The sequence below is a fragment of the Trachemys scripta genome, chromosome 8, assembly GCF_013100865.1.
Source record: "Trachemys scripta elegans isolate TJP31775 chromosome 8, CAS_Tse_1.0, whole genome shotgun sequence".
Lineage (NCBI taxonomy): Eukaryota > Metazoa > Chordata > Testudines > Emydidae > Trachemys > Trachemys scripta.
Window position 1 is genome coordinate 85,163,059 of NC_048305.1, and position 15,957 is coordinate 85,179,015.

The 15,957-nt window shown below is 39.7% G+C and overlaps 1 protein-coding gene across 2 annotated transcripts in view; it reads right to left on the bottom strand.

Moving 5' to 3' along the window:
• Positions 1–432: 432 nt before the first annotated feature.
• Positions 433–15,957, bottom strand: part of ST6GALNAC3 (ST6 N-acetylgalactosaminide alpha-2,6-sialyltransferase 3) — a 336,438-nt gene continuing 320,913 nt past the window's right edge. For both annotated transcript variants that reach the window (XM_034778727.1, XM_034778728.1), the window contains exons 4-5: positions 13,026–13,133; positions 433–9,101 (exon numbers count right to left, since the gene is read on the bottom strand). In XM_034778727.1, the coding sequence (XP_034634618.1) occupies positions 8,915–9,101; positions 13,026–13,133 (295 nt within the window). In that variant the 3' untranslated portion in view covers positions 433–8,914. The remainder of the gene's footprint in view (positions 9,102–13,025; positions 13,134–15,957) is intronic.

Consider the following 15,957-nt stretch of genomic DNA (forward strand, 5'->3'; position numbering starts at 1 on the left):
TCCTAAGTGACTTCACTCTGTGGGAGAGTGGATGAGAGCTATGCACTCGTTACTGGAGGGAACTAATGTGCTTATTTAGGTCCCAATACTGCAAACACTTACACAGCTGCTTAACTTTACTCCCAAAAGTAGACCCACTGAAGTGAATAGTACTGCCCACATACCTGAAGTTAAGCACTTGTGAGTGCTTGCAGGATCAGGGCCGCATTTATGTAATGTCATCAGATACCAATGTCTTCTAATATCAATAAGAGTAATAATTGAAGCTCAGTTCATATATTACTTGTCCAAAGCAAATAGTAAACTTTTTGTGGGGCAGGGACTTTGGGGATTTGTGTGTGTTTTGTGAACTATCCTGTACATTTGCAGCTGCATATAAATAAATAATATTTGTCTGGCACAAAGATGTGCACAAATGATGTAACATAAAAATATTCTCTAACAATTTATTGTTCAGACTTTAAAATATCCCAGGCACAATTTTGCAAATACAGAGAAAGCACATAAAAATAATCCAAATGGGAGTGAAAAGTAAGTAGCACACAGTAGGAAAACTGACAAAACGCAAAACATCTCAAATAAATTTTAACAGTACAAAAGACTCTTAAATCTAGCACTAAAAAAAGCAAATAAGAAAGAAATGTAATAATATATGAAACTTCTAATTAAATTCATTTTATTAACATGTAATAGCAACTTCATAAAAACAGGAGAACGCTTGTATATCATGTATATATACACACACACACATATATATATAGGAACTGGTATGCAAGGAGAACAACAAAAATTGTCCCTGTAAAAAGATGAACGGGAAGATGTGCATTATATATATAAAAACAACGGACACATTAGCAGAGCAATATTAGTAACAAGTATGTACACAATAAAATGCCTATTTTGAGTTAATGAAATGAAAATTAATCTGATCAAGACAGGCACTTTCCATATTGTGCACATACTGGATTATACTCTACTGCATCACATTTCTAACTTGTGGAGCAAATTTAGGGCACGGTCCTGTTAGGTGCTGAGACCCCCCTCACCTCATATTACCTGAGAGGGTTCAGATCTGAGAAAGGCAGAGTTATGAAAGGAATGAGCCTAGGCCAAGAAGTATGGAGGAAAGACCCAACACTGGAGCTTCTGTTTAGCCAAAAGATTGTGTTGCTAAATGGGGTGAACCGAAGTTACTCTTCCTGGTATTGTAGAACATTCTAGTAGGTCACTTTGAGAATGTACCAGGACTTTAGTGAACATAAAGCAACAAACAGTTCTGCATTTACTAGTTCTCGCTATAAGAAATATTGGTTTTCCGCATTCTGATTTGGTAATACCTGGAAAAATGCTTCTTGTGCTATCAACTGAATGTGCATGTGCTGAGGAGGGAACAGATGGGAGGCCCTGACAACAGTCAGCATAGAAAAAATTTTCCCCAGCCTCAGAAATGTTAGTGTCAGGAATTTCAACACGAACAAACTGTGCAGCTACCACATTCATCCTGTCACATACAGAAATCATGCAAAAACTACGGTACTTGTACGGGAGTCAAACATTTGTAAAATGCTGCCCTAACAACATAATGTATTTGACACAGCCTGTGTCAAGAAAGTCATTCCTGAGGTTATACCCAAATGTGGGCTTTCCTTATAGCAGGGCACAGAAATGATAGCTGAGCCCCAAGGTAGGTTCACAAAAACATGTTTAACTATGTCTGATATTCAAGTGAAAAATGTCAAGTTTAGTAAACGTTTCCTGACTGGCTTCACTAGTTTATATGCCACAGTCTGCTAATGGCACTGCTATAGGTTTGAAGCAAAGCACTACAACTCAATGTCATACAATATTAAAGAGAAAGAGCTACTATTGCTTACAATATGCACATAACTTCCATTATCTATTACAGTATGAGTATAAAATAATACATAACATGCTATCATGCATACTACATGGTAAAAACATGCATTAGTTCAAGTTACAATTTCTTTAGAGCCGGTAAATCAGAATGGTACTAGATCATATTAACATACTAACACCCTCATTTCTACAGGACTTATTACAATAGCAGCCAGTGATACATTCAAAATCAAATGTGGGAAGGGTCCATGAACTCATTACCCTTTGCAAGTGAGTTAAGCTTAAAACATACTGACAGTAACATAACTCGATGGCATTTCAGCTGAACTGCCCCCTCCTCCAAGACCTGGACCCTCAAACCACTCATATCTGGGGTTAGATTATGACACTATATCTCCAAGTGCTAAAGGGGATGAGAGTTCCTCTTCCCAAGAGTCCTCAAATGATGCTCTGTGGGAACAGGTTCTGTGGGGGAGGGGAAGGGGAAAGAATTGGGCAGGCTACAAGCAGGTCATGAACTGCCCTGTTTGGGGTGGAGGATGCATATAATCTAATGGAGCTGTGGGAGCAGGGCAGTTTTGGGGGCCAAAGCTGGCAGTGAAGGCTGGGACGCCACGCAGATGGCCCTGACCTCCTGGGAATCCCTATTTTGGACAGATCTTATGGGGAAGGATTTCATTCCTACCCCCATTAGTCTCCTCTTGAAGATTTCACCGTGGGAGCACCAATCCAATCCATGGACATGAATATTCTGTGGGTTATGTAACACGGAGTAAACAAACAACATGTTGTTTCCTGAAGCTTTGCACTGAAACACATCAGTACTCAAGAAGGTACATTTGGATTTTGGCTATTTATTCACCAAGACATCCTTCACCTCTGCATGTTTAAGACACATTTCTCTGTATCCTCCAAAGAATAAAGGAACAGAAAGAGACACATCTGCTGAAAATTAAACACTTTCTGCTCAAAAGAGCTAACCAAGCCAAGTCAGGAAACAACAACAACAAAACCCACGACTATTTGTTGTACTCGATATGTACCATTGCCCAAGGACAGCTCTAAGCTGATGCTTTGGAAACTGACATGGAATTTTACTCCTGTGGTTACTCTAAGGTTCATCAAAAACAAGTACTAGACTAGCTCTAGCATCACTAGAGGCATATGCTATTTCTGAAATACAGTCAGAGATGATTTGCAACCAAACACAAGCACGAATGTGTAAAGTGCCTCTGTTTTTCCATCTTCTCAGGGCAATAAACATTTATAATTCGAGGTTGAATGTTCTTTGCTTTATTTGACATGTTTTCTGGGTGAGCATCTGTGCTCTGACCTCAGCTGTCCTGAGACGGGTTCCGGCATTGTACCTCTGGTGATAGAGCATTGGTTGGGACAGCCCAAACAATGCTGAACTTGCTCTCCCTTAACATTACTATTACTATTTATACAATGCAATAGTGCACCTGGTGCTTGCTACACAAGACTGTTTACCTCAGTTCATCTGACTGCCAAGATTTTATAGTGAGGGGTATTCTGTGACTGATTCAAAGCCCATTGAAGTAACTGGAGATACCTCCATTGACTTCAGTGGGCTTTGGATTGGGCCCTCAGTGACTACCCAGGGCCTATACCATAGCAATGAGCACTCTATGAATGTTGAAGCGATAGCTAAAATGACCTTTCCTGAACACAGGCTGCTCCTGCTCAAGCTCCTTCAGTCTGTTATGACCTTTCAGAGTTTCATAAGTTTCAAAGAGTTGAAGGCCAGAAGGGACCATTAGATCATCTAGTCTGACCTCCTGTATAACACAGACCATTGCATTTCATGCAAATACCCTATGCTGAGCCCAATGGCGTCAGTTAAATTAAAGCATTTTAGTCCTCAGGACAATAAACTGTTTTGCGTCTCAGACAGAGAACATGAGAGACTGAGGTGTCACCAGTGCCCAAGATCCCTGCAATGGCTATGAACTCATTAGGTGAGACATGCCCAGATAATCCCAGCAGGTGATCCACACCCCACCCGGGGGGGAAATTCCTTTCCAACCCCAAATCTGGAAATCAGTTAGATCCTGAACATGCGAACAAGACACACAAGCCAGGTATCTAAGACAGAGAACCTGGACCACCCACTTTGGATCTGTCTGCATATGGAGCCCTCTGTGTGCATATCTCCTCATCCTGCCTGGGAGAGGGGCTCAGCTGCCTCTACGGAACCATCTCCTCTCTCCTCTGTACCTTGTGTACTCCTCTGCAAGTGGCAGAGTTGAAGCCTTGGCAAGTGGGAGGGGAGGAGTGAGCAGGTCAGGGCCAATTTCCAGAGACTGACTGGAAAACATTATTTAACTTGACACACATCATATGCAATTGCAACATCATCTGAATGTATCAAAGTTACATACCTGTAGCTATGTAACATGCAACTAGAGATGGATAAAAATGTGAAAATATTTGCCCCAATTTTTTCCAAGACATTTTTGAAAACTGTTAACCAGCTCTACAGGCCACACAGAAAGTATGCAAAATAAATGGGTCTTATATTTTAACCTTTTATCTAAGTTAGGCCTATAGCTGGTCAGACAATGAATGCAAATTTACTTATTTGACACGAATAAAAAGTATTCACAAATAATTCATTTGACAAATATTTAACTGTCTAACAGCTGACTGAATTAAGATACAAATATTTGTGTTTCACTTATTTGATGACAGATGGCAAAAACATTGCCAAATTATTTGTGAATATCATTCTACCAAATATAACTAGGAGAACTATTTGAACTCTACAGGTCAACTGCTTACTTTCTTTACTCACATGAGCAGTTGATTAAAATAGGGGTCCTCAAATAAAGTAAGCAAATAGCATCTAATTAAGGTCAGGTAATTTGTAGTAGTCCTTATTTAAAAGAATAAATGTTTCTGAACTGCCGTCCTAACTGCTCTCAGAAGGTAAATGATCAAGGTCTCTTAACGCAGTCACACAACAAAAGCCTTTTTTCCACACTGCAGTGCTGATTTCTAACACAATCATCTTTAACACAATGGTCACAGTTCCTTATCCATATAATAAAAATAATGAAAAATTGCATTTAGTTTATGCTAAAGACAGGCTAATTTAAATAAAGGAAGTGATGTTCATTTACTCTGGTGTGCATAAAGCTTGATGTATTAATTTTTAGGGAGAAACTGATTGGTAGCCTTAGGCTCACCAAACTCCCCCATTTAGGCCCCAATTTAGCAGTTCATTCCTAATGAGCAAAGCACATGCATGACTTCAGTGGGACATAAGCTTGTTTTTAACTCTATCCCTCTTCAGCAATGCACCTAAAAACACACTGAAATGCTTTGCCTTAGTTCCCATTCGTACAGTGAGCATTTCCATAGAAACTCTATAGTCAGTAAAGAAATAATACCTCCTAGTTCTTACATGGCACTTGTCATCAGTAGATCTCAAAGTGCTGTATAAAGGTCAGTATCATGACCCTCCTTTTCCAGATGGGGAAACTGAGGCATAGACTGGTGACTAGCCTAAGGTCATACATCCAGGCAATAGCACAGAAGTGATTAGACCCTCTCTCTCCTATGTCCCAATCCAGTGCCTTATCCACTAAGCCATACTGCACCGTTTCCCCATATAATATACTGCAAATGCTGAACAGAATGCAAAGTCAGAACTGAATACATACCAAAGATTGGCCTTCTGTACCGCTATCTGTAAACACACACTGCAAATTTTAAACCAGTTTAGGTTTCCCGTTTTTTATATTAATGTAAAACACCATTTGTGGATTGGTGAGTGGGATGTCCTGATTACTCTTGGAGGATGTTGTATAATAGTATTAAATATTTGCATTGGCCCTGTTTATTTTTAAGAATAAGGCTTCACACACTTTACAACAGATTTATGTTGATCTGAACAAGTTCCAATCAGCTTAAAACTATCTTGCCTTTATGCTGGAATGATATTGAAATACTGTCCTTTCCACATGTGGATAAAGGATCACCCAGGTCTTTATTCTGTCCTTATTGTGGGAAAAAAATTGATATTTTTGAGAGAGAGGATGGAGGGCATTTTGCCAAAGTGTATATTGTAGAAGAATTGTAGGCTACTGATCTGAGGAATCTACGACCTATCATGCAAGATTTTCTCTCACATGAAGGCTCCTGTCACCCACATGCACAATTTCTGCCCATATCTCATCACTAGTCACCCCTTCTTCCCCATTAACCCTTTTAATTCTGCCACCTTGTCTCGCCTGATGTTCACCCTTTGGGTTCCTTTCCCCACGAGTGACTTTACACATTTCCCCATGTTGCCCCTGTACAGTATGCAGAGAACATCCCCCATAGCGCAGTGTGCCCAGTATCCGTTGTTCTTCCTTTAAATCCCTCATTGCAGCTCCTTTTATTAATTTTCTATCTATCCATTCAAATTGACAAGATATGTATGCACATAGAAAATCTAGTTCATGGGCTCACAGCTGCAACCTTCATCCTTACATTACCCTTTCCCCATCCTTGCTTTCTTTCAGCCCTTGCTGTATTGGTCTATAATAGATTTTAAACTCTTGGGAGAGGAGGCATTTTAATAATTATTTTTATTATTTGTATATTATGTAAGTGTCTACAGGCCCCAATTGAGATTGTGGCCCCATTGTGCAGGCGCTGTACAGACACATTGTGCATGACACTATCTGGCTTGACAAGCTTGCAGTCAAAGAAAAAGACAGACAAAGTATGTGGTAAGGAAATGTGATAATTCTCATTCTGCAATGGGGACCTGAGGCAGAGAGAGATCAAGTGACCTGTGACAGAGCCAGGCATTGAACCTAAATCACCCGAGGCTTAGTCCAGTGCCTTAACCAAAAGCCCATCAGGGTTGTGCCTGCCACGAACCAGGCACACCTATGGCACACAATAGGTAATAAGAGGAGAAAGCTCAAGTATTTTAAAAACCGTCAGGAAGATGCGGCAATGGAAAAAGCCAGTGGCATAGTCCAAGGGAAACAAAGAAGAAACACGGACATCACTCTCAACAACAAAGGGGAATGGCGTTTCCTCTTCATTACAGAAGGGTGGCACTTAATGATGTTGAAGAAGAATATATATGCTCCGGACATATCAAATATAGATTTACATATACAAATATACATTAGGCAATTCAGTCAGTATACAAACACTTACATGTAAAAATAGAGAGACAAGAAAGATGAGGTAATTGTCTCTCTCATATCCTGGGATCAGCACAGCTATAACAACACTGCAACATGTAAAAATAGGTTTTTCCTTTCCCCTTTTCATGATTTATAAAAGCATACAAAGTTTCCTGTTTAATAGTGTGAGTGCACCACATACACTTCTTTCAAGTTTCACAGTATTGGTTATTACAGTGTTGAAGCTGACATTCCAGGTGCTAAAACGTTTTTAGGAAATGTTTCAAATGGAAAGAGACTTAAACATTAATTTAAATACAGTAAAAAAGGTCACATGTTTAGTTGAATTATTTTCAAATTAAAAATGGTTCTGCTGCAGTTGAAATAAATGATGGTTCACTTTGAACAGTGTATTTGAATTAGAGATGGGCAAGTATAAAAACTCAAGAGCTATCCCATTGATGCGATAATCCTGTGAGGCGCAGAGAACCCTCAACTCTAACTGAAAGTGGAGGGAACTCAGCATTAGGGAGAACACACAGGATAAAAGGGAGGCACAGCATCTTGCAGGATCAGACCCTGACACGGCTGCCACTCTCCTCAAATACATTCTTGTATGTTGGCTATGCCAAGTGCCATTGGTGTTGCCATAATAATAAATGCTTATATACCATTTTTCACCTTCAAAACACTTTATGGACATTAATTAATCCTCACAAGACCTTTGTGAGGTAGAGAAGTATTATCCCCATTTTTAAAGGTGGAAAAACTGAGGCAGAAAGGGGAAACAAATTGTCCAAGGCTGCAAGGGATTCGGTGTTAAAACTGGGATCAGAACTCAGGAGTTTTGTACTCCAAGTCCTGTCCTGGTATCCCTAGGTGTCCCCTACCCACCACCATGTTTTTACACCATTTGTAGAGCTACTGTTTCAAAAACCAGGTACAATTTAGGGTGATGTCCCAAAAAGTGAACTAATGTTGGTGGATGCTGGAACGTCATCTTCTAAAAATACTACAATTTGAGACGGTGTCTAGATGAATTACATCATTCAAGATGATGGAGGCCAACCAATATGGAAGTACACCTCTACCTCGATATAACGCTGACCTCGGGAGCCAAAAAATCTTACCGCGTTATATTGAACTTGCTTTGATCCACTAGAGTGCGGAGCCCCGCCCCCCCAGAGCACTGCTTTACTGCGTTATATCCGAATTCGTATTATATTGGGTCGTGTTATATCAAGGTAGAGGTGTAAGTAGGTAACCAGAGCTTCTTTGTTACCTATGGGCCTTTGAGCTATGAATATCTTTGCACATGGGCGTTATCTATAGTTCAGGAATCATTATTTATCCCATCTCTAACTTTAGTACACCCAGTGAGTGTGGATGCATGTGAAAGTATATACATACTGTCACGTTGGTGGTCCTTAAAATTTATCCAGTTGTATGTAAGTCAAATAAATACAGTTACCTCAGAATCTACTATCTTCCCTTATATTTGCCTATACGAAGTTACCTTTAGTACTGCAAATCTTGAGGTTAACTAACTGCAAATAGTCATTTTAATTACCTAAGGCAACTGGAAAGTTTCTAAGGACCACCACTCCGTGGGCATGCTTGTATATAACATGAAATCACTGCTATCTGGAAATGGCTGTTGTCTTGAATTAAAATGCAGTCAAAATGTAAAGTGCATTATGTAGTTTATACCCCTTAGTAATAAAATAAGCAACTCATCTGCCTTCCACAAATTGGTAAGTTTTGCTTAACAGCTGATCCATCAACTTCTCTATCATTGAGTTTTAGTTTAGTTTATCTAGCGTGGGAAAGTCCGTCAGATGTAAGCAAGATCATTGTAAACTGAGGCATTTTTGTAATATTATGCTACTAAAGAAGAACCAACATCAAGACAGTGTCCAGTTGGGGTGTGTAAATATTATTGTGTGCTTCTTGGCCCATTTAGCAAATACTTTCTTTTCTGTGATAAACCTATGACCTCCATAGGGAGCATTTTCATGCAGAAAGTACTCATCACATTCATCTCTTCCTGGCTCATAATAATGGTAAGGGACCTTTCGAAAGGCTTCTGACCTGGGAAAGAAAACAAAACACAGATACATGTTAACACATTTTCCAGGAAATCCATTATATACACTGTAATTGTATTCATTGGAATCCCATCCATGCGTCTTGTATCTGGACTGCATTAAAAGCTATCGTGTAAGAAATCTTTCCATTATAGTATATGCACAGTATGGTTTGTGCATTTTAATAGATCAAATAAATAAATACAAGTCCTTAAGATACACTGACCTTACTAGTTAGTATAGGATTATGGTCAGGGCCTAGAGGACACTCCCCCTGGGTTGTCCTACTGCAAAAGTTAGCCAATGTGTCAGTATCTCTAAATGGAAGGCTTTCATTGTGTAGTCCTAGTCCCCGCAACAGGCCCTTGGGTTGTCTGACTAGGGCACAGGGCAGCTAATATTAGCAAGCAAAAGAGGAGGGGGATCTTTCTTGCTCTGCTGTTCTTAGAAAGTGATTAAGCTAAAACAAACAAAATATCTTCTAATCAGGCAATGCAGCCAGAACTGCACCTATAGGGAAACCCCATCCCACCCTATCACGGACACAGTGAAATGTTACTGTGCTGTTTACTGATTCTATGCCAGGGCTGTGTAGCAAGGAGTACTGGCTGAGCTCTATGGGGACAACTTTGTTTAGAGTGGAAGTGAAGGCAACAATAAGAAATAATAAAAACATAATATATAACAAATAGAAGAAAGGGGAAGTTGATAGTAAAGAATATAAATCAGAAGTTAGGGCATGTAGAAAATTGATAAGGGAAGTAAAGTGACACAAGGAGAACTCTATGGCCAGCAGAGTTAAGGACAGGTTTGTTTTAAACCTGCTGCCTATTAAAGGTAATAGTGTTGATGTAATATATGTCAATATGTTGGCATTTGACATGGTACCACACAACATTCTGATTAAAAACTAGAATGATATAAAATTAATATGGCACACATTAAATGAACTCAAAACTGGCTAATGTATAGGTCTCAAAATGTAACAGTAAATGGGGAATTGTTATTGAGTGGGGTGCTGCAGTGATCAGTTCTTGGCCCTACGCGCTAACATTTTAATCAATGAATCAATGACCTAGAAGAAAACAAAATCATCACTTATAAAGTTTTCAGATGATACAAAAATTGGTGGAGTGGTAAATAATGAAGAGGACAGGGCACAGATACAGGGCGATCTGGATCTCTTGGTAAACTGGGTGCAAACAAATAATATGCATTTTGTATGGCTAAATGTAAATGTATACAAGTTGGAACAAAGAATGTAGGCCATACTTACAGGATGGGGGACTCTATCCTAGGAATCAATGACTCTGAAAAAGATTTGGGGGTCCTGGTGAATATTTAGCTGAACATGAGCTCCCAATCTGACGCTGTGGCCAAAAGACCTAATGTGATCCTCAGATGCATAAACAGGGGAGTCTTCAATAGGCGTACAGAGGTTATTTGACCTCTGTATTTGACACAGGTGTGACCACACTGGAATAATGTGTCCAGTTCTGGTGTCCACAATTGAAGAAGGATGTTGATAAATTGGAAAGGGTTCAGAGAAGAGCCACAAGAATGATTAAAGGATTAGAAAATATGCCCTATAGTGATAGGCTCACAGAGCTCAATCTATTTAGCTTAAAAGAGAGATGGTTAAGGGGGTGACTTGATTATAGTCTATAAGTATCTACATGGGGAATAAATAGGTAATAATGGGCTTTCTAATCTAGCAAAAAAAGGTATAACATGATCCAATGGCTGGAAGTTGAAGCTAGACAAATTGAGACTGGAACTAAGGTGGAAATGTGAGGGTATTGAACCATTGGAACAATATACCAAGAGTTGTGGTGGATTCCCCATCACTGACAATTTTAAAACCAAGATTGTAAGTTTTCCTAAAAGATCTGCTCTAGGAATTATTTTGAGGAAGTTCTATGGCCTGCGCCGTACAAGAAGTCCAACTAGATGATCACAATGGTGCCTTCGGCCTTGGAATCTATGAAAAACTTGAGTTATGTCTCTCCTTTTCTCATGGCCTTTGTAATGTTTTCCAAAGAACAACACATCTCCTTTCAGTCTGGATGACTGTGATGTGGTGTCTACCACACAGCCGAATCAAAGGTTAACAGGAAACTGACAGCCAATTAGCCCACTTTGCTGCATCTGCATGGTGTGTCAGGCTTGATTTATTATTAGCTCCAGCTGGGAAGGAGCTGGGTCTTCTTCATCAAAGGAGGAAGTGAGGTCTTGCTGAGGGACCCAAGAGAGAGAAGATAGGGAGTTTCCCCTCTCTAGGAAGGGCCTGAGGCAGGCAGACAGAAGAAGGGCTTGGGGACAGCATTAATGTCTGTGGTGAGCCTGGGAAAGGCACAGAGAGGGAGTCCTGAGGGGTCAGTGTTACAGCAGAGGAAAAAATAAGCTGGAAAGACCTAGGGAGAAGTCAGAGGCCTGAGAGACTGCGTTAAGCACAGGCTGCATGGAAGCAATGCCAGGGGCTCAGAAGTAGGAAGTGGCCCAGGAAAACAGCAGTATGTCTGAAGGAGCAGACCTAGTTGCTTAATACAGGGTCCCCAGGCTAGAATCCAGAGCAGAGGGTGAGCCTGCATTCCCCTGCCAGCCCTGAGGAAGGGGTGTACAAGGCCAAGGTAAGGACTACTAAGTCCAAGGTTGGTCTGAGAGCAAGACAGTTTCAAGGATGGGCTGAGTAATAGCCTAAGAGAGGGCAGAAGGATCTTTTGTGTTGGGATGTTTCTGGACTTTTAGTTGTACCTTCTGGTACTCCAGAAGGGAAGAGACTTTAAAGTGACCTGGCCAGAGGGTTGAGTTGCAAGAAGAGGTGAACCACCGCAGAACCAGTTTGACCTTTGGAAAGGGATGCTAGACAGGAAAGAGCTGCTATGCCATGCCCAGCCCTGAGGGGGCTTGCCAGCTGAGAGTGCAACCTTCCACAATGTTGTTTAGGTCATTTACCAGGAGCTGTAAGTTCTGAAAATCATCCTCTTATGTAGGTGCCTAACTTTAAAGAGCCAAGTTTGGAGCATTAACTCCTTTCTCCATGTCCTGGTGTCAATGAGCATTGAGCTGTCCAGTATGGAGCAGAGAGAATGGCAAGGGTGTGGACACAGGTAGAAGTTGTACACCCAATCAAATGGTTACCGAGGCTCCGGGTTTGCTTGAACTAGCCCTGCTAACATAAAATGTGCCTTGCTTTATTATTTTACATCACTTGACTGAATTTCCTGCTTTTGTGAATAAGCAGCGCGTCTATTATATATTCCATTATCTTTATGCTATAGATTAAAAATATCTGATTTGGATTTTTTAAGATGGTGGTTGCACTTATGATAATAGAATAGGATGTATGACAATGCTGGATCACCAACAATTGTTGGTAGGAATTTATGTCACACTACCCTGATAAAGCTCAGAGGACTTGTTTTATTTTCCAATGAGAAACCCCCAGCTACTCAAGCAGACCATATATATACCTAGAAATAAAGTTCAGACAGGTTGCTCATTTAGTGATGTAATATAGTTTCAGGTAACCATCCTGAGATAATCAGTTCCTCATTTCCAAGAGCTTTTGGTATTCTGTGAGCTAATAGATTAATATTTCTTATATAGACATGTTTGAGCAGTGAAAACAAGTACACTTTGTCAAAAGAGCAAAAGCGTTCTCCATTTCCCAGCTAACTCCAAGACTGCAGAAAGTCTTTGATTAAAAAAGTTCCTTATGACATTTGACATTAAAGTTTAATAAAGGTTTTTTTATTTTATCATATTGGAACTAAATACACTGACAATATAGCATCACATCAATGCAAAACACTGGGAAATGGATACCTAATCCATTTTTCAGATTTATGATATTAAAATGAATTGTGAATTTTTGGACAAGATATCAGAATTGTAGATGCATGAAAATAATTTCCTGTGATCTTACTTGCAGTAGGTGTCATTTATCATCCCATAGACATGAATTCCATAGCAGGCATCCATAGCCAGAATTAAGGTAAACCACCCAGTGCTGAGATATGAACCTGACTGGACTCTGTAAAAATACAACACCAAACACAACAAATTGCAATGAGAAATTACTAACACTTTATCAAAGAAATATCACTGTTACCTGGGCCAAAAGGCATTAAGCAACTTGACAATCTGTCAAAAATATACAATTATTTTGAATTGTTATAGGTGTTCTCTCGTTCTTTCCAGGTTGGGGCCTCAGGCTACAGCCCACAGAAGAAAAAACATATGCTAAATATCTGAAGTGAAACAACTCATGTCCCATAAGGTGAAAAGTAATTTATTTGTACATTTGAAAGCCAAATTAATGTAGCATAATAGATGACTGATAACAATCACTGCCAGAAGTCAAATTAAAAGGGATGTGTGTACCCACCTATATATACACACACATCTTCATGTACACAAGAACTATCACTACAATGTCATGAATGTTACATGAATATTGTAAGTTTACACACAAAATGCAACTTTTAAGATTGTGTTGACAATCACCTGGTAGAATCGAAAGCTGTTTTGAAAAATAAAACGGTGTCATTCACTGAGATGACATACTTGTATCAGGGAGGGAAGTGTAAGGGAATATATGGTCTGGTTTGGCAACCTTTACTCATGCAACTAGTTCCATTGAAAGCAATAGGACCACTTGCATGAATGAGAACTAATCACATGAATAAGGATCTGGCGCACAGTTTCCAAATGGCTCCTATTTGAGAAAATATATATTCTTTAATAAAGGTCAAATCCTGTTCACATTATTCACACAAGCAGCACTATTGGGAGTCAACAGAACTTCCCACGTGAGCAGAGCAAGCAAGAGATGTTGCTTTAATATCTCGAATAAAAAGGAATATGCTAGGCACTAGGGTGGGATTCACAAACATACTTAGGTGCCTAACTCCAATTTAAATACCTTTGTGAATTCTACCCTGCGTACAAACTGGTTAATGTCCAGCTTTTCTTAGAGAATGTATGTGCCTTTCAGTTCTAGTGAGATTAACTAAATATTAATAATAAAAAATCCATGTGGTAAATGTTTACATCAAGTCACAAAGCTAGCTAAGTGTAGCTCTAAGACTGAGCTCAGTTCAGGAAGATGTGGGGTGAGGGGAAGGAGAGAGGGCAAGATGGCTGTATGCCACCTTTGTAGCCCCTAGATACTGGGCACAGCAGCGACCTGTCTGTTCTCCATCACAAGCTAAAGCAGTCTAAGAGTTGCTCTAAATTAAGTTTGAGTGCAAAGGCCCTCCCAAAGGGACTTGCTGTGGCAAGAGGTGCTTTGGCTACACCGCCTCTTCTCCTGGAACTCCACAAATTATCTATATGTTGGGTGAGGTGTAGAGCCATTCTGCCAACTTTACACTACATAGAAAATTCTCTTTTACCAGGAGAAATGCCAGATATCTGATTCAGCTGCCTTTGTGTACCAAAGAGACCACCAGGGAAGCCAGAATCAGTGTTATAATATTATAAGTTAAGTTCTGAAAAATGTATCCATGTGCAAATAAAGGAGGGTGACAAGTGAACGCTATCAATCTTTCACCAGATTGGCTCTGAATAGTGTTGTACTTTGGTAACTGATGTACTTATAATCAGAAACTGCTTAATTTTACTTGCTCTTCTCTCAGAGGAATGGTGCTATCAGTGCTGTCCTTAAATAGGCTTACAGACATATAATTTAAAATATGACCTTTCAGTCAGTGTATTAACAATGAAATGTAAGCTATGAGCCACTTATATTCCTTTTCAAAACATATTACTCCTTTTGGTTTTCTACAGTCCTATTCCTTTTTACACTTTGAAATGTTGCTACATGCTGCAACTGCCACAGGTAAATTGCTTCTAGTAGTTTGTGCATTTTCTTAGTGCTCTTTATTACCAGCTTTGGATGTTGGCTCATTTTCCCACTCTCTCTAAATCTCTTTATCTGTCTTCCCCCACCCCCGCCCCGCCCCGCCCCGCCCCAAGTTTCTCCAGTTATTCTAGGCAGAATTTTTTCCTACTGCCTACTATAGAGAAATATGCAACCTTTCCATAATTCTCAACCAAATCATGGGGAGCTGAAGTGGGTATTCAAAAGCAGTTAATACAGAGTAGCATCAGCCATGTTGAGCTGTAATGCTTCTAACAAGCTTCCTGCTCTAGCAGCAGCGGCAACACACTAACCTTGGGCTAACCATTTAAGATCATAATAACCATTTATCAGAGCACTATGAAGATCAGGACCTTTCCGATAACGGAGGCTTATTGGACAGAACTATATTGACAGTAGCATCTGAAATCTGCTATGCTCAGGAGTAAAAAGGAATTTTAAAAAGAATTAATCAATATTTCATGTCTTGTTTTAACACCACTGGACTTTAGTCCTCTCATCAATATACTACACTGACAGGATAAATAAAAATAGCAGAGTAAGTTCCCAGATACCTTCCCTGGGAGATGGAGTACGTGACAGAATACAGATTATGTTCTTTAAAACAAAACATTTCTTTTCTTTTCTTCTTCCTGAAGATATGTGGCTAATGAAGGAACACAGTTAAAAACAGTGGGAGTTCTGGATGAAATGTAACACCTTGGAATTCTATTGATACTGTAAACATATTTTGACACATTAATGAAAGCAATACAGAAAATGTGAAAACAAGGCAATGGTCAGCAGAAGTTATTTGGTCTATTTATCTTGGAAATTAAAAGCTTATTTTGCTCAATCTCCTAGGATTAGGGCTTCAGAGAAATGTTAGTTATTGGGATTTAATTCACGCTCCTAACTAAGGCCCTGATTCAGCAATGTATTTAAGCATGTGCTTAACTTTAAGCACAAGTAGTTCAAATGGAGCCAATAGGAC